Below are 20,285 nucleotides of genomic sequence, written 5' to 3' on the forward strand. Positions count from 1 at the left end.
CACCATCAGTGTTCACATTTGGGAATATTGAGTATTGCGTCCACAGTGCTCTCTGGATGTAGGTGAAGTACAACTCCCAAACTCAAGGTCAATGCCCACCAAACCCTTCCAGGATTTTTTGTTGGTCATGGGAGTTCTGTGTGCCAAGTTTGGTTCAATTCCATTGTTGGTGGAGTTCAGAGTGCTCTTTGATTGTAGGTGAACTATAAATCCCAGTAACTATAAATCCCAAATGATGGAATCAACCCCACCAGCAGTCAAATTTGGGCATGTCAGGTATTTGTGCCAAATTTGGTCCAGTGAATGAAAATACATTCTGCATATCAGATATTTACATTACAATTCATAACAGTAACAAAGTTAAAGTTATGAAGTAGCAACAAAAATAATTCTATGGTTGAGGGTCACCACAACATGAGGAACTGTATTAAGGGGTCGCAGCATTGGGAAGGTTGAGAACCATTGCACTAGTGGAAAGGACAACAATGGAAGCAACTAATATTCTGTTGCTAGTAATTTTTATGCTAGTAATTTTTATAAACAGAACATTTATTGGGTATTTTCAACTGCATTAAGCATTACTCACTGCTTTCCACCATCCTTCAAATAAAGTGACTGCCAGGAAGTTTTCTCCCCATAAAGTACCTAAAAATGCCACTTTGTCACAAAGATCCAGACGTTAAGCAATGTCACAAACTAATTTTTAAGTTTTATAATGCAGTAAATTCAGTGATATTTTTTCCTTTGGGTAAACCAATGTCAGCAGAAAAAAGAAGACGTAAGTCTGCTTCAACAAATAAGCTTTATTTTATGCAGTTGTTGCCTGTGTTCCAGTGATTTGTGTTACATTTACCGGATCATATTTCACAAATAAAAATGAAGTTAATGGTGGCAATTTTAATACATATACAATAAAAGATATTACAGAGCCACACATTATTACAATAGTCCTTGTTTAATTCAAGCTGCTGTCTTCATTTACCAATGAACTCCCGAGATGGCCACCTGACTTCTGAAGTTGATGCAAGTGCTTTATTTTACCCTGAGTATATGGGTTGTTAAGCAGGTATAATATGTGACGCAGCCTGACGTTGTGCAGTATGCAGGTTGGTAGGGAAGCAATTCATGCACGAAGTTGCATTCATACATTGCACTTAACATACGGACACTTCTATCAATATGGCATTCACTTGAGGGGATCCCAAGGCTGAGAAGTGACCCCACAGGAGAAAATCCTGCAAGCTGCAGCTGCAAATACACACTCTACTTCTTGAATGAGTAGATCCACAAACAAGGCAACTCTGTTTAATGCTCTAATACTGAGTGCAGGTGTACACATTTATGCAAAACAATTATTTCAACAAGTTGTGAACCCAGTTTTACATACCGACCACTGTTATCACAGGAGAGAGCTGTCTTTAGCAGTTTGTGAGGAAGTTTTCCTATACTTAAAAAAACTGGATGCAAAAACAAATACCACACAAGTCAGGGTCTGTGCACAGAAAGCTAGCTTTCATAATTTATCAACAATGTAAGTGCTGAAGTTTCAACCACCCTTCTCTAAGACTGGCACCAAACCTAACTCAAGAATGTTATAATAAATAACTCAAGCCATTGTAAATGAGTAATGATCCAGCTGGTAAGACACTTGTGCAAATAATGGTTTAGATCAGTGCATCTCCAGTTATCTGATATGGCAGACTGGCAATCTCATGCCACCACATGGTGCCAGGGATCAGTACCACATTTGTGCCCGTTAGCAACAAATGTCGTCCCCCCCCCCCCCCCAGACATCCACCAGGTAGCAAATGTTGCGTGGACTGGCACTTCTCCACAGACTACCACTTAAAGTACTGCTGTTTTAAAGACATTGGACACACAATAACCGGGTTGTTGTGTTTTCCGGACTTTGTGGCCATATTCCAGAAGCATTCTCTCCTGCATCTATGGCAGGTATCCTCAGAGGCCCAGCTAATCATCTCCAAACAAAGGATTCCTCCAGTTAGTAAGAAGCCAGACCTTGAAACTGCTAGGCCATTAAATGCTAATCAAAGTGGCGAATTGAAACATTCACACCTACCTCTAACACAGCATTACTCAACCTGGGGGTCAGGACCCCGGGGGGGGGGTCATGAGGGGGTGTCACAGGGGTCGCCAAAGACCATCAGAAAACACAGTATTGTCTGTTGGTATTGGGGATCATGTGTGTGAAGTTTGGCCCAATTCTATTGTTGGTGGGACACAGACCGTTCTTTGATTGTAGGAGAACTATAAATCCCAGCAACTAGGACTCCCAAATGTCAAGTTCTATTTCCCCTAAACTCTACCAGTGTTCACATTTGGGCATATTGAGTATTCATGCCAAGCTTGGTCCAGATCCATCATTGTTTGAGTCCACAGTGCTGTCTGGATGTAGGTGAACTACAACTCCCAAACTCAAGGTCAATGCCCACCAAACCCTTCCAGTATTTTCTGTTGGTCATGGGAAAATACATCCTGCATATCAGATATTTACATTACAATTCATAATAGTAGCAAAATTATAGTTATGAAGTAGCAGTGAAAATAATTTTATGGTTGGGGGTCACCTCAACATGAGGAACTGAATTAAGGGGTCGCGGCATTAGGAGGGTTGAGAAACACTGTTCTAACAGATAAGACTACTTTCTCCCATCCTGGCCATTCCACAAATATATAAACTCAATTTTCCTAGTTTCCAACAGACCTTACAACCTCTAAGGATGCCTGCCATAGATGCAGGCGAAATGTCGGGAGAGAATGCTTCTGGAACATGGCCATACAGCACGGAAAACTCACAACAACCTAGTGATTCTGGCCATGAAAGCCTTTGACAATACACAATAAACCTCTAATTATCATGAACATTTAGTTCTTATAGGATCCTCAAAATAATTTAGAAACTGGGGGAAAGGCCTCATTCAGGCAGAGAAGAAAAGGCTTGGTCACATTATTAACAGCATGATATGTAATGTTACACAAAACATTATAGTAGTACTTCTGATGCAGGAAGAACAAATTCCTCTCTTCAGTGCACGAGAACAAATTAAATGTATACAGTATGTGTTCTGAACATGGTACCAGTACATCAAACAATAAATAAAGTAAATTAGATAAAAATGCAAGAGAACAGGCGTAACTTTTCAATATACATAATTCATAATCACTGCCGATATCCTCAGCATAAATAAAAATGGATTCAGTTAGCGGCAAAATAAAAGTCTTGGTGCCACCTAAAGATATTGAGCCCCGGTGGCGTAATGGCGTAATGGGTTAAACCCTTGTGCCAGCAGGATTGCTGACTGAAAGGGCGGTGGTTCAAAACTGGGGAGTGGGTGAGCTCCTGTCTGTCAGCTCCAGCTTCCCATGCAGGGACATGAGAGAAGCTTCCCACAGGATGGTAAAAACATCCAGGCATCCCCTGGGCAACGTCTTTGCAGACGACCAATTCTCTCGCACCAGAAGCAATTTGCAGTTTCTCAAGTTACTCCTGACACAAACCCTATATGCCTGTCCATTACTGCGCATTCAGAAGTAATCCTTGTGTTCTTAACGGAACTTTTTCTCTCGTCAGTTCATTTTGCATGGGTAATAAAAACATCTACTAGATGTATATACTGGCATCAGTGTGCTCCATGGTGCAAAAGTGGGCAGCACAAATGTCAAACATATCCCCAAATTTGTGAAGTTTTTACCAGGATGCATAAGGATTACAGACCAATGCACTTTGCCACTTCTTCAAGTAAATAAAAATACAAAACAAAGCATCTACTCATACATTTTTAAAACCAAAAGCATATCCGACAAGAGAGTATTTTTTTTTATAAAAAAACATTGTTGAGTGTTAACACCAGTAACACAATATGCATACCATGTGTCATTTTTTATCACGTCACATACTGAGGTGCCAAGATAAGGATTTTCATTTTGGGGGAAAAAGAAATAAGAAACCAAAGTAAATGAAACTTGGGTGTGATAATAGATGGAGAAGGAATGGTACTGAAAAACCACCAGTGATTAAGAGGGAGGAGCACACAAAGGTCTCTGGATCTGTCATACATGACAGGGATGGTATTCTATAATCTCTTTCCTTCCAAGTCTCCCAAATCATGAGAGAAAGGGCTGATATTGCAGGAAGATAAGTCCTCGTAAATAGGGACATATTCTGCATTCACATATGAGGTCATTTCACGCAAAAAGAGCCAGTTGGATTATGTATACTGTATATGTTCTACATATACACTTGGGCACTTTGGTTTTTATTTAATATATTTAATCTGTTGAAACCATTATTTTTAAATGTGTTTAATGAATGTTTTTACTGTTTATTGTTTAATTGTTATTTCGTTTTATTAATTTGTCATTTACTCAGTAAATATTGTTTACTGTGTTTTACTCATGTTGTGAGTTGCTCGGAGTCCTTTCGAGGAGATGGGGCAGGATAGAAATAAAGAATCAGATGTGTAGATTTTTTTTGCTCTCAAATCCAAAGTGTTTTTCTCTTATATGTTTATTTAAAATGTTTTCAGGCAGCTAACATCACACAAACGGTAAGTAATCAGCGTGGGGGGAAAATTGGTTTCCTTTTTCCAAACAAATCAAATTATATAAGTTTTTTCCAAAATAGTCGTGTGGTTTACACTCTTCCCAACCTCAATAAATTTGCTAAATCCTCCTGGTAAATGGCCATAGAGCTTGGTGGTATCATTATGAAAGAAAATGGATTGTATATGTTTAATTGAATTAAAGGTTGTATTTTTATCTCTAGCTTCTGAAGAAGGCCAACTTCGAAACGTGAAAATAAACCAGGCTTTTTGAACAAATAAAAACAATAAACAAATGGCCATTCATCAACATATGGATCTATATCTGTTTCGGTTTTGCTTCTTATACATGCTCATCAGTTCACTCTTTTGGATAACTTTGAATGAACCTGATCTTATTGATGTACTGCTGGAACCCTAAGACGTGCCACAGGCCTAGTATTAACTCATAGTCTCAAAAAAAAAAAAAAGAAAGAAAAAAAGAAAGAAAGAAAAGAAAAGAAAAGAAAAAGGCAGCCCTGAGGACAATCTTCTCTAACATGTGCCTAGGAATGATGGCCACTCTATTCTAATTCAGCTTTAGGTCATCAGATGGAGAAAAGTCTATCTTAAGAAATATGGGGTTAATTCCATGCCAGACTTCAATGCTTAAAAATTAACTTCCTGATTTCAGTCTATAGGACTCCAGCTGCTCTGATACAAAGCCAAGTGTGGGACTGCATCTCCTGCCCATTCCACATGTATTCTGTTACCCAGTAATGACTTCAGTCGTCTTGGCATCTCTAGCAACTCATAATTTACCTGGGATATAAAGGATCTGAAATGTGTCAAACACTGTTCCACACATGGGATGACTGGACAAAATAATAATAATAATAATAATAATAATAATAATAATAATAATAATAATAATAATATCCTGCCACCATCTCCCCGAAGCCTGGAAAACATAGTTTAAAATATAACACAGTAAAATTATAAAACAACATCATAGGTCATTCAGTAAAGGCTCTTTGACTTTACACATGAATTATGTGGTCTCTGGTCTTTCAGAAGTTTTGAATTTCAACTCTCCAAAATCCCTGTCAGCATTGCTAGTGGTCAAGGAATTTGGGAGACAGAAATTCAAGTCATCATAAAGGTGAAAGTTTGGGAACCACTGCTGTAAAATGTCCACAATTCCTTCTTTTCCTCTCTATGTTCCATCTTCCTGGGAGACCTCTGCTAAAGTGAATCCCAGAAAAGAAAGTGAGGCTTTAATGATATTTTTATGTTGACAAGAAGAAAATAAAATGTGTGCTTTTTAAAGCACAACTGCTTCTGTGCTGTGAAACAGTCCACTGCTGGTCCAATACCAATGCATTTTAAATCAGAGCTAGCATTCTTGCAAAATCAATGGTAGGAGAGAAAAAAGGATAACCAGAATAAAAAAAAAGTCTACCTCATGCATATTATGTTTTCACATGACAATATGAAAAGGAGAGCTGTAAAGATATGTCAAGTGCCTCCTAGAACAGAACCAGAACTGGTTTTGCATTTTATTTGCTTTCAACACACTATCATGTATGTGAGGTACAAATCAAAAGCTTCCTCCTTCAGTGCTACCTCAGAGTCCTTCAAAGAGGGCACAGTAGCAATTTTCTTAATGGGGGGAGATGCCTTCAACAAGGGTGGCCCTGTGTCAGCTCCTGGGGCTCCATAATGTGTCCCCTCCAAACCCTCCACTCTCCACAGGGGACCCCCTTCAGCTGCCAGAATTTAAAAAGTTAACTTTTCTATAGCATAATATTATAGAGTTGGAAGAGACCTCGTGGGCCATCTAGTCCAACCCCCTGCCAAAAAGCAGGAAAACTGCATTCAAAGCAACCCCGGCAGATGGGCATCCAGCCTCTGTTTCAAAGCTTCCAAAGACGGATCCTCTACCACACTCCGGAGAAGAGAGTTTCACTGCTGAACAGCTCCGACAGTTAGAAAGTTCTTCCTAATCTTCAGGTGGAATCTCCTTTTCTGTAGTTTGAAGCCATTGTTTTGTGTCCTAGTTTCCAGTGAGTAGAAAACAAGCTTGCTCCTTCCTCCTTATGACTTCCCCTCTCATATTTATACATGGCTATCATGTCTCATCTCAGCCTTCTCTTCTGCAGGTTAAACATGCCTGAAGAAGAGAAGGCTGAGAGGAGACATGATGGCCATGTATAAATATGTGAGGGGAAGTTGCTCCCTAATCTTCAATGGACATGTATACTTGCAAATAAATAAATAAATGGCTGAAAAACGATGTGATGTAACTTCCGTCAAACTGGGAGGACTGATACTGGAATGGGTTAGGGACCCCACCACCTACAAAGTTCTCTAGAAGGCAGGTATATGAAACTATGTGCTTTAAGAGGATTTCAAAATAGCAATGGGGAGAAAGAGAAGTACATACAGATACTAATCTTGTCCTACCCTTAATATTGGCTTTCTTCACCCAATGTCCACCCCAAGAAGCTATGCAGATAAACATTTCACCCCACATCTGCACCTTGTTTCTAGTAAAATCCTCTTATAATTTAGCAAGTAAAATCAAGGAATGCCAGAGTGGACATGTTTTCATTATTTCATTTGGCATTAGGTTTAGATGATTCACGAGGAATGGTCCATTATTTTGTTTTTTGTATAGTGTATTTCCTGCTTCCCACAAATTCTTCTTATAGAATCATAGAATCAAAGAGTTGGAAGAGGCCTCGTGGGCCATCCAGTCCAACCCCCTGCCCAGAGGAATATGTGAATCACTTGAAAACCAGCCTTCATGAATTTCTGTGCTCCCCATTTGGACTGTCAAATTTGGGTGGCAAACCAGCAATTACACACTAAGCTTAAAATGAATGCCCATATATAAAAAGCAGGTTTTGGTTATTATTATTTTTACCACAGTTCAAATCTTTGAAACAAGCATTCCTCGTTTGTTAAAACAAAGCAGTTCTTCTAGTTTGGTATCAGCAGTGTAACACATGGCAGGTTCAAGGAGGCAGAACTCACGTATTGAGCTTGTCATATTTGTCTACCTATCTATGCGGGAGGAAATCATACTTTTTCTAGAGAAGAGCTAAACAACTTATGAGGCAACAAAATTGTCTGGATCTGGTTCGCAAATCCTAGTATGCTTTCATGTTTTTACCTTCTTGCTATTCTCTGTGTACTGGGAGACAATGTAAGAATTTTAGAGAAGGTTTGGGGGAAGAATGAAAAGAAAGATGAATTCTCCCCTTTGGCACACAGCCTCTTCAAACTGCACCAGTGAATCTAGGAAGAAAGGTCAACTTCGAAATATTGCTTCTTTCTGAATCATTAAGAGTTGCAACCATCAATGTTGGTCTCTTCAATGTTTAACCTTTTCCTGCCTTTAATAACTCGTAAGCAAATTTATCTCTTCCTACCAATAGTGGTCCTAAATACAAAAATAGGCATGGGGACATGCTCTCTCCTGATTTCTTTAGATCAGTGGTTCTCAACCTTTTTTTACCAGGACCCACTTGACAGGGACCACTTTGACCAGGACCGACTTTGACCAGGACCCACTTGATCGGGGCTCACTTGACCGGGGACCACTTTGACCAGGGACCACTCTCCAACATTAATACCAAAAGGGGCAGGGCTGGTTAGCTCTGTAGAATGGAGCAGAAATAAAATAAAGAGGAAGGAGGTTCGCGGACTGGATCCTCATTCTCATGGGCCACTGCTGGGCCATGGCCAACAGGTTGAGAACCACTGCTTTAGATGTATCATACTGGCAATGAAGATCCACATAGTTAAAGCAATGGTATTAACCTATGGATGCATGAGCTGTACTATAAGGAAGGACAAACGAAGGAAGATAGACACTTTTGAACTGTGGTGTTAGTGGAAAATTCTGAGAGTACCTTGGACCGCGAGAAGATCCAACCAGCCCATACTCCAGGAAATAAAGCCTGACTGCTCACTGGAGGGAAGGATATTAGAGGAAAAGTTGAAGTACTTTGGCCACATAATGAGAAGACAGGAAAGCTTGGAAAAGATAATGATGCTCGGGAAAATTGAAGAAAAAAGGAAGAGTGGCCGAACAAGGGCAAGATGGATGGATGTTACCCTTGAAGTGACTGGTTTGACCTTGAAGGAGCTGGGGGTGGCAACCAAATGCCAAATGCAAGAAAAGAAAAAAATGGATAGGAAAAGAGTTGAAACAACAAAGGGAGGGTAGATAAAACATGGGAAGCTGAATGCAATGTGGCCCACCACATTATCCACAATGTGGCACTGAAGCAATTCAACAATGGAAAAGGAAGTGGCAAAGTGTGTGATCATGTTGGCATGACGGATGCTGGTGTATGAATCTTACTACTAGTCGATTCTAAAGCACTTTTAAAATGCAGACAGTGGTTTTCTATCACTGTTATATTTTACTCTCACACTAACTCTGGGAAGTAGATCATTAGTGTCATTTCCAAGTGGAGAACTGGGACCAAGCAAAGGTACCCCACTCTTCCATGTGGCTCAAGGCCTAAAGACCAGACATGGGCAAACTTGGGCCCTCCAGGTGTTTTGGACATCAACTCCCACAATTCCTAACAACATAAGCGGCTGAGGGGGGAAAGGAAGGGCCTGAGGCTGTTAGGAATTGTGGGAGTTGACATCCAAAACATCTGGAGGGCCCAAGTTTGCCCATGCCTGCTCTATACCCATATGAAGATGAAATCCAAACCTAGATCGTTTTGATTTTTAAGCAATAGAAGATATTGAAAAAATTAGCATGCTGACCATATTTTTACTGGAGAGACATTTTGACCCTGGTTCCTTAGAAATCTAGCTGGCATAAAACATTTCCACTTTTCTAAAAAGTAAGAAATATGAAACAAAGAGAGAGAGAATAATCAATATTAAGCGTTTTCATAGAGAGGTCTTAACAAATGAATTCTGCCAGGCTTGAATGTTATGCAGTTATTTCTTTAAGCTTAATACACAGCTCTGAAAAGTGCAAACAGTAAATCAAGTCAAACAAAGGAGACATAACCCCTCAAGAGACTAAGCTGATGGATTCAATAGTGGATCCAGTATTGAGATAGCTCATTTTGTTTTTGTACAAGTGAGGGTGACACCATTTTGTCATGTTCAGAAGAAGATTTAAGCAACTGGGTCATTCGAGCTATGTTTGAGAGTCGTCTTTGTTTTTCGTGCTTAATTCCACTGGGTTCGCATCCTTACCTACATTGTCCTGTAGACACACTGATGTATTTGTTGAACTGTTTTGACTGTCACTGGAGTCATTTTCTACTGCTTCAGGATGTTTACAGTCCTGAATAAGATTGTCGTCATTTTTGCCTTTAAGTTTTTTGGAATGGGACGTGTTCTCCTTTGAGTTCAAAGGACTACCAGATTCTTCTGATTTGGGGTTGTGGCACTCAACATCATTGTTCTTTTCACCATTGCTCTGTTTCACCCTTTCGGGGCTGCTGCTGGTACACTTGCCACTCGGATCACAGTCTTCGTCGTTTTTAGTGCGCTCTGCCCTTTTCTCATCTGATGTTTTACTGCCTGAGTTGCAAAGTGCTGAGGCATTCTTGCAGTCTTTTGCCTTTTTATGCTTAGGAGCACAGCTGGTGCGAAGAGAAACTGGCGACGACAGCTTTTTACTTGATTTGCTTCCTTCCAGCTTCTCTTTCCTTGGCGGCCCCCATATGAAATGGTCAGCAGGTGTGTAGTGCTGCTGAGCAAAGCGTAGGAGTTTCCTCCTTTCTCTCCGGTCCCTGATGGTATACACAAAATATTCCAAAGCACTCTGCTTAATGTTGGGGATGGTGTCTTCCACAAGGGCTTCGTGAAGAATAAACTTCACCAGGTGGGGTTTGAAACTCTCATAGCCAAGTTCTCCGAGGCTCTTCAGGATACGGGTGATCCGTAAGTAGTTATGTTGGGACCTGCAAAGAAAGATCGACTGAACTCAAAATGATAGGAAGCAAAAGAAAAAGAATCATTCCTGTCAGAGTAGGGGAAAAGGCACAGGAAAAAATTAAATCACCCCTACCTGTCACCTTGACATAATGATGGTCATCATCTCTCAGAGACAAATGAGATGGGATGGGAACCATTACATGAACTATTAAGTTTCTTTGTAAGCTGTAATAACCCTTTCACACTACTAATGCACCACCAGGCAGATACAGTTACAGATTAATGCTCCATTATTTCTCTTAAAAGGTAACTTGAAAGAGACAATACTGAATCCCAGGGAAAGTGCTTGAAATATACACAGCGTTGTGAGGACTACATATTTATATTTTATCACCAACACCTAGTAATGACCTACGAAACCTGATAAAGCTTAGGTCCAAGCTATCTGATAGAGCAGGAGCTTACAATGGCGCAATGGGTTGGACCAGTGGTTCTCAACTTGTGGGTCCCCAGTGTTTTGGCTTACAACTCCCAGCCAGTTTACCCAGCTGTTACGATTTCTGGGAACTGAAGGCCAAAACATCTGGGGATCCACAGGTTGAGAACCACTGGGTTAGACGCTTGTGCTGTGGACAGAAAGGTCAGCAGTTCGAATCTGGAGAGCGGGGTGAGCTCCCATCTGTCAGCTTCCCATGCAGGGGCATGAGAGAAGCCTCCCGCAGGATGGTAAAACTTCAGTGTGTCCCCTGGGCAATGTCCTTGCAGACAGCCAGTTGTCTCACACCAGAAGTGATTTGCAGTTTCTCAAGTTGCTCCTGACACAAAAAAAAATCTGATAGAGCAGGCCTGCACAACCTGTACCCCTCCAGGTGTTTTGGGCCTCGGCTCAAAGAATTTATGACCATTGGACAAGCTTCTGGAAGTTGGAGGACCAAACATCTGGGGGGCTACAAGTTGTACTGGCCTGTGATTGAGTGTATCTCCCATGAGAGCCTGCTCAAGCCCCAAAATTCTCAGAAGGACCATTTCTTATAGTTCCTCCATCTTCACAGTAATATCTGATGGAAGTCCAATGATAGAATCATAGTTGGAAGAGGCCTCATGGGCCATCCAGTCCAACCCGCTGCCAAGAAGCAGGAAAGGTCTTCTTGGTGACCATTCTTAGACTTCTTGGTGAGTGCAGAATAGTAAAGTTAAAGCTTTCCCTTTGACATTGAGTCTAGTCGTGTCCAGTTCATCTCCATGTCTAAGCTGAAGAGCTGGCATTGTCCGTAGACACATCCAAGATCATTTCGCCAGCATGACTGCATGGAGCACCATTACTTTCCCACAGAAGCGGTACCTATTGATCTACTCACATTTGCATGTTTTTGAAATGGCAGGTTGGCAGAAGCTGGGGCCAACAGCGGGAGATCACCCTGCTCTTCGGATTCAAACTGCTGACCTTTCAGTCAGCAAGTCCAATAGTTCAGCAGTTTAACCCACTGCGCCACCAAGGGACCCAAGTAGTGATGGTCTTTTGTTGATAGGCAAAAACTTTTGTATTTTGGCAGACGTTTGAGTGCTGGGTGTTTTTAAAGAAGCAATTTTTAATAGAGCACTGAACTGTTTTCAAACAGATTTTTTATTATTTTTAATTGCATGTTTTAAATTGGATTTAATGTTATTGATTGTTTAATTAAACATTTTTATGCTAACCATTTGCATGTTTTAGCCATATTTGTTTTAATTTGTAAGACATCTTGAATGTTGGCTGTGGGGAAAAGGTGGCTGTAAACAAGTTGATAATAATATGTAAGGAGACTGGCTTCATTCTCCCCTCCTAATCTGATATGTAGTTTCAGTTGAAACATAAGCACATCTCAAATATGCACCAGCACTTATCTTGTGCTGTCACATTTAATGTTTCTCAGCTGCTTCCAAGGACGCAAAGAGGGAATAAGAATTACATGGTTACTCAGGGTAGATGCACAAGCTATGTGCAAACATATATACCCTCCTATATTGTAGAGATGAAAACCAAGGCTCCAAGGTGGCCAGGAAACATTAAAACAAGGTCAAAACAGCAAACGTTATTCATAAGGAAGGACACAAGCTAGAAGAGGCTGAAGCAGTTTGCTTTTGCCTGAGTCCACAGGGAAGGGCATAATTCTTCCTCCTCCTCTTTTTTCTCCCTGCCAAATTAATTAAGTGCAAACAACCTTTTCATTTTGAAGTCAATTTGCATCAAATGAAGTAAGCTGAGGACAAAGAAAGTGAAAAGAGGAGAGAGGAACTGAAACATTTCAAAAACAAATGAAACACCACAATGCCCAAGGATTAAATGAAATAGTTGGACAGTATTAACAGAGTATGTAGAACTTCATGAGTATCTTATTTTTGGCATAAATCCCATGGGTCCAATAATGGATAATCCCATTATCCAACTCATATACGATAAGTAGCACAGTTATATAACATGGTTAGGTTCTATATCCAGTGCCTTTTAAAAACTTGACAAGGTAAATAAAATATAAAGTACTCAGACAAAAGGGTGAAAAGGAAAAACATATTTGAATTGATAATTGGCAGAATTCTATCTGCATGTTTAGTCCCTGACATTCTTCTGGATTCCATTTCTCTCTTGTGTGCAAGTGCACATAAACATTCCCAAAGATTTTCAAACTTGGATCAGAATAATACCAAATACAAGTATCATCCTACCATAGATTATAGGAAAAAATATTGTCTTATTAACAAGCACTGTCATCTTGTCTTTGAAATAATAAGATATCCATATATGTACATAACTTCTGAACCAGTCTAAAACCTCTAATGGTACCAGATCCTGTGTGATCATGGAAGCTAAGCAGAGTTAGCCCTGCTTGGTTCTTCTATGGGAGACTGCCGATTAACACAAAATCACCTTTCAATTAGCAAACCACCTCTGAGTTTTCCTTGCCTGAGAAAACCCTACGAAATTCATGGAGTTGCTGTAAGACAGCTGAAGACTTAGGAGCCCCGAGTGGCACAATAGGTTAAACCTTTGTGCCGGCAGGACTGCTGACCAAGAGGTTGGCGGTTCAAATCCAGGGGGTGGGGTGAGCTCCTGTCTGTCAGCTCCAGCTTCCCATGCAGGGACATGAGAGAAACATCCCACAAGAATGGTAAAATATCCAGGCATCCCCTGGGCAACATCCTTGCAGACAGCCAATTCTCTCACAACAGAAGTGACTTGCAGTTTCTCAAGTTACTCCTGACATGAAAAAAAAGTAGAAGACTCAAATGTGTATGCATACACACACACACACAACATATAAGTGTAAGAGACATCCATAAAATTTTAATGATGGATGCAAAGTGATATTGTGGCTACAGAATGGGCTTGACCATGCAATTTGAGCATACATGTGCTGGATTTTGTGCAATTACAGCCTATATACATCCATGGGAATTGGAGATGAAATAATCATGATAACCAATGAAGGGAGGAACTGAACTGAGAATTGCCTTATACAGTCTTCAGACAGTTCCAAAGTATTTGTTGCTGGAAATTACTTACTCATTCAAGTGCTGGAATCTTTCTTGCCAGTTAGAAGCACGTGCTACGTTTCCATTTTTATCTGTAAGTTTTATCCCAAAAAACTCCAGCATCATTTTGTAAGCCAAAAGGAATCTTCGGATTGCTTCCTTCGTTTTTTTGAACTCCTATAAATATATTTTTAGAAGGAGACAAAAAATTTATATATACCTCTCCCACACAGCAAACCTATCAAATCAACCCTACCATTCAAGTGTTCTACCACTCCCTTCATCATTATGTTCAACATAACCAACATAACCATTATGTTCAACATGACCACTGAACATCATTATGTTCAATGGTCATGTTTGCTCAGTCAGGACTAGCACAGTTCAGCTCGGAAGCCCTTTCATCCTATCAAAACCTGGGATTTGCAGTTTAGTGTATATAGAATACTCTGTCAAAGAGCTGTAGTAACTCCTCAAGCTACAAATCCTAGGATTCCATCGAGTATTGCCATGGCAGCTAACTTGGAATCATAGTGCCCTCATTTAATAGTGTAAAAGGGTTGTGAGGCAGAGATCAATCACACTGTAAGGTTATCTTGGGAACTTAAAGCTTTACCTCGATTTCATATGTTGTTAATTCCTTTGCATAGAAATTCAACCCTTGTTCTCTGAGTGGGAAAAGCCTGAATGAAAAACAAACAAACATAGGTTTGCAATACATGAAGCCAGTTTAGTCAGATTTATTTGAAAAAGAATAGGAAAAGTTAAACATTACCAACCACTGAATATATGTGTGATTATGTTCCAGTTTTTCATAGTCTCCCTTCCACTTATTCAAGACTTCTTCAATGTAAACACCTATAAAATAGTTGCGCAAATGCACGGTGTCAAAGTTTTTAGAGATCCATAACAAGCATTTGTTGGTAAATAAAATACAGTAACACGAAAACTAAGCTATCTTTGCAGATAAGTATACTAAATTATTTGACGGTACTAAATTACCTTCCTCTCAAGACATCCACGAGGGAATATATGAGATGAGCCAGGGTCAAATATAATTGACTAGTGACAAGAACATGTTTTGTTTTGGTGAAAGTACAGAAACAAGAGTGGCCTAATATCCCAAAAGCACCAGACTCCACCTGATCTTGGAAGCTAAGCAGGACCAGACCCGATTAGGACTTGGCTGGAAGACCATCAACAAATACCAGGTGCTGTAGGCTAAACATTCAGAGAAAGGAATTGTCAAACCCATTTCTAAATATTTCTTGCCTTAAAAGGTAAAGGTAAAGGTTTTCCCCTGACATTAAGTCCAGTCGTGTCTGACTCTGGGGGTTGGTACTCATCTCCATTTCTAATCTGAAGAGCTGGCATTGTCCGTAGACACCTCCAAGATCATGTGGCTGGCATGACTGTATGGAGCACCCTTACCTTCCCGCCATAGAGATACTTACTGATCTACTCACATTTGCATACTTTCGAACTGCTAGGTTGGCAGAAACTGGGGCTGAAAGCGGTTTGAGCTGAAAGCTCACGCCACTCCCCGCATTCGAACCTTTTAAAACCTTGCGGAATTCATTGAGTAGCCATAAACTGACAAGCAACTTGAAAGCACACCTACACACATATACAATGTTAACAACAACATCATGAATAACTTACCATCAGGTTTAAAGGGAATTTTGTTCTTGTAAAAGCGGAGGTTGCACAAATCATTCTGATATCTCAGATCTTTAAAGTTCTGCTGAGCAAAGATGAAGAGAAATACAAAGCAGGATCAGCCAATCATGTCATAAGAATCAAGTCTTATGCTAGAGAAGGAAGATCAGCATGTTTTTAGTATTGCCAAAATGAACTCTAGCCAATCCAAATTTGTGTCTAAAATTGCAGCTTGAAAATATGGCAGATAAATAAAATGTCCTGAAATTTCTCCATGCCCTGCATTCCAAGAAAAACTTCTTTTAGCACATTAAAAATGCAATTAAATACAGTAGTTCTGAACCCTTGTTTTTTAACCAGGGACCACTTTGACGAGGGATCACTCTCCAACATTAGTACCAAAAGGGTTACGAATCAGTTTTTGGTCAACTTTAGATTTAGTTTGGTTATTTGGGGTGCTGGTTCAGAAAATTGCATTGGATAGACCACATCAGCTCTAGTTTCTGATACAGAACATATGCCATCCAGTAGTCGCCATCTTCTCGCTCACAGAAAACTATATTTAATAATCTAGAGCTGATGTGGTAAAGGTAATCTTTTGTGGGTACTCAGCCTCTCTCCTCCCAACATCCCTGCTGCCTCAGCACTATAAGAGGGTTTTGCAAGACCAGTCTCTCTCATTGCTGCGTGGTTTCAAGGCAACAGTGTAGCAATGATAAGGCTGTGGACCATATTTTCATTCTTGCAGACCACTAGTGGTCCACAGACAACAGGTTGGGAACCACTGCATTAAAAGGAAAAATGCTACTTTGGCTTCTTGATAAGAACAGATTTCAAATTCCAGAATTTACATTTGAGGAACTAATGAAAATCGAAAGAAGAATCACTACGTGCACTACCCAAAGTAGGAACACTATTTAACAGTTTGTGAATCTGTCCCAGTATGTCTTGCTAAAGCGCTTGCCATTTCTAATGTATAAGATGTGACATTTGTTTTATGATGCTGTGTCATTCCAAGGTTAGTTCTCTAGACGATACGCAGGTTTTTTTTTTCTATCCAAAATAGCCATGGCTGATTGAAAGTTGGGGCGAGGGAGAAGGACTGGTAGAAGGACAATTTAACCCCAACCTTGCAAGCCATCGGATTTACATAATATTATTTCAGGTACAAGGATCCTGGTCTACTGGGAAAGACCATTAACAAAATTAAAGGGTATAGGCAGTTTAAATAAAAATGACAGATAAATAAAATTTCCTGCAATTTATCCATACATCAAGAGAAGCTTGAACATTATAAAATGTAATTAAAGGAGGGAAAATGCCACTTTGTCTGTTTGATGCTTACTCTCTCATCCATACGTACACATATATGAGAGAGTGTGCTATTTTTATACAGTTCTACTCATTTCCTGGTAAATTTCTAATCATACACTCTTTCCTGAGTAGACTAAGGAAGAAATGTAGCAATGTATTCACAAAATTAGCTACAAGTGTTAAGAGATCCTTAGGAAGTTTTGTGTTGCTAAAGTCAGAAGATTGTGAACACTATCTAGTTGGGATCTCCACACAATTGAATAAATCAGTACAAAAATTATATAATTAACCATACTTGTGCTCTAATGGTAACACCAACCAATATTGGCAGCAGGCTGTTCCTCAAAAATTAACAAGACTACCGTTCAAACAGTAGTTTTATAGATTTGAGGGGAACTCCACTAGAACTATTTTCTAAAACATTTCTACACTTCTATCTTAATGACTGCCGAAAAACTTCAAAACAATCTTACTGGATATTGGTGCCGATATTTGTACAAATCTCTTGCAGCATAAAAACTTCTCTTTGGTTTAGCTGTCACTTCGTTTGCATCATCTCCCTGTAAAAGAAAAAGAAAAAAAGATATTGTATATTCAGTGATGAGAGGCAGAATGGGCATAACTAGTTAAACACATTTATACATAATAATAACAATCATCATCTTTATTTATATTCTGCTCTATCTCCCCAAGGGGACTCAGAGCGGATTTCAACATACACAGATAGGCAAACATTCAATGCCTTTAATATAGTGAAATAACAATGGTACACAAATACACAGAACAAAGATAAAGGCTTCCTCTTTCATTTCTGGCTTCTGGAGGCGGTGCTCAACTCTGGCCATTGGGAGGTACTTTTTCTCAATTTCCAAGCCGCGGAGCCTGTTGTCCGTAGACACCTCCTGGTCATGTTGCCGGCATGGCTGTATAGGTGCCTTTTATTACCTTCCCGCTGAAGCGGTATCTATTGATCTACTCACATTTTTATGTTTTCAAACTGCTAGGTTAGCAGGAGCTAGGGCTAACACTGGGAGCTCACCCCGACCCATGGGTTCAAACTGCCAACTTTTAGCTCAGCAGATTCAACAGTTCAACGGTTTAACCTGTTGCACCACTGCGGCCCACACATTCGGCAGTGTGATGCTCCATTGAGAAAGTACAGACTATCTATAGAAGGGGTCCCCAAACTAAAGTCCATGGGCTGAATGCTGCCTTTCAAGGTCATTTCCCTGCCCCCCACCCGAAGCTTTAGACTTAGGGTCATCCTAAGAGTGAAACAACTTGAAGGCCCACATTCTAATTGACTTCTCTCTCTCATCAGCCAAAAGCAGGCCCACATTTCCCATTGAAATACCGGTCAATTTATGATGGTTAAAATTGTTCTTCATCTTAAATATTGTATTGTTCTTTCATGTTGTTGTTGTTGTTGTTGTTTTTGCACTAAAAATAAGATACGGGCAGAATGCATAGGAATTAGTTCATGTTTTTTTCCCCCCAGTCTGAAAGACCTGTGAACCAAGCTTCGGTTTAAAATGTTTGAAGCCTCTTGATGTACATGCATCTTAGTGACTTTGGATTCCCTTTTCACTGCAATTTCTTGCTTCTCACCCCTTAAAAAATGTGCTCCTAAAGCTTGTAGGATCTGCTACACAACAATGCATCTAGAAGAGATGCCACTGAACGAAAACTGTAGATAGGCAATATGCAAGTTTCATCAATGGCAAAACACACAGCCTTTTCATGATGTCTGTTCATAACTTTAGCTGCATGTCAAGAATTAATTCACAGAGAGACTTCACACAATCCCTCTGCTCAACTGCATCTATGTTGTGGCAGGCTGCTCCCATTTGAAAGCACACTCTGTATAAGCCATGCTGTGCACAAAACTACTATGGTTTCTGTTTTGCTGCTGACAAGTTTTCAAAAAGGCTGTTCTTTCAGAAGATTGAAGCATATAGTTCTATTTTGGGAAAACATTGCACACAACACTTCCATATTAAGTGCATTCCTATCACAGGCCTGTGGCAATTGCATCAGATGGGCTATTATGTAAAGTGAGTGCAAAACTTTTGAATAACCAGAGAAAGAGCGTTGAAAACTAATTTGTTGGGCTACAATCCCAGAATTCCCCAAACAGCATCGTTACTATCATGCTAATTCAGGGATTGTGAAAATTGTAGCCCAACAAATTGCTTATCCTTGCTAGGGTTGTTTCAAGAACAGAGTGTAGGCAGTACTTTGTCTGCAGCGTTTTGGATCCACTGAAGTTTCAAAATAGCTTCCAAAGGCAGCCCCACATGCAGTGAATTACAGTAATCCAAATGAGATGTAACCCAAGCATTTTCCATTCCTGCCAGACATGACTTCTCCAGGAATGGGCTATCTGCTATACAATCTTTTAATAGTGAAAATACAATCCTGACCATCACTAAAAGAAGGACATGCAGACTCAGAGCGTTACCCAAGAGGGAGCACAAACGGAATCCCGATTCCCTGATCTATCTTTCATCTGACCAAGAACACTTCTATCTTGTCTGGATTGAGCTTCAATTTGTTCTTCTTTGTTCATTCCAATAATGACAGCAGACACTAGTTTAGACAAACATGGCTTTCCTTAGAGTTAAAAGGAAAAGAAAGAGTTGTGTATATAATAATAATAATAATAATAATAATAATAATAATAATACAGACTACAAGCAGAGGCATAATACTGTTGCTCAGATGATCCAGTGGAACTTGTGCCACAAATACCATCTACCTGCAACAAAAAACTGGTGGGATCACAAACCTGAAAAAGTTACAGAAAATGAACACATCCAACTACTCTGGGACTTGTGAATTCATACTGACAAGAGTTTGGAGCACAATACTCCTGACTTCACGATTGTGGGGGGAAAACGAAGTGTGGATCATCAATGTTGCAATCCCAGGCGACAGCAGAATTGACAGGAAGCAACTGGAAAGCTTACACGATAGGAGGATTTAAAGACAGAACTGCAAAGACTCTGGCAGAAGCCAGTAAAGGGGATCCCAGTGGTGACTGGCACACTGGGTGCAGTGCCTAAAGACCTTGGCTTGCACTTTAAAACAATCAGAGCTGACAAAATTACCATCTGTCAGCTGCAAAAGGCTACCCTGCTTGGATCTGCACACATTATTTGCCGATATATCACATAGTCCTAGACACTTGGGAAGTGTCCGATGTGTAATCAAATACAAAAGCCAGCATAGTGATCTTGTTTGCTGTGTACCAATCTTGTTGTGTATCAAATAATAATAATAATAATAATAATAATAATAATAATAATAATAATAAATAATGCTTTATTTATTTTC

At 39.9% G+C, this 20,285-nt stretch overlaps 1 protein-coding gene across 2 annotated transcripts in view; it reads right to left on the minus strand.

The window, feature by feature from the left end:
* Positions 1-783: 783 nt before the first annotated feature.
* The window catches only part of OGFRL1 (opioid growth factor receptor like 1), a 35,081-nt gene continuing 15,579 nt past the window's right edge, over positions 784-20,285 (minus strand). Inside the window, exons 2-7 of one of the 2 annotated variants that reach the window (XM_067467932.1) lie at positions 17,423-17,509; positions 15,639-15,717; positions 14,756-14,834; positions 14,593-14,659; positions 14,008-14,153; positions 784-10,492 (exon numbers count right to left, since the gene is read on the minus strand). In XM_067467932.1, the coding sequence (XP_067324033.1) occupies positions 9,721-10,492; positions 14,008-14,153; positions 14,593-14,659; positions 14,756-14,834; positions 15,639-15,717; positions 17,423-17,509 (1,230 nt within the window). In that variant the 3' untranslated portion in view covers positions 784-9,720. Of the gene's footprint in view, positions 10,493-14,007; positions 14,154-14,592; positions 14,660-14,755; positions 14,835-15,638; positions 15,721-17,422; positions 17,510-20,285 lie in introns of both variants that reach the window. The other variant, XM_060752846.2, reaches the window with a different exon arrangement.

The sequence above is a fragment of the Anolis sagrei genome, chromosome 1, assembly GCF_037176765.1.
Source record: "Anolis sagrei isolate rAnoSag1 chromosome 1, rAnoSag1.mat, whole genome shotgun sequence".
Lineage (NCBI taxonomy): Eukaryota > Metazoa > Chordata > Lepidosauria > Squamata > Dactyloidae > Anolis > Anolis sagrei.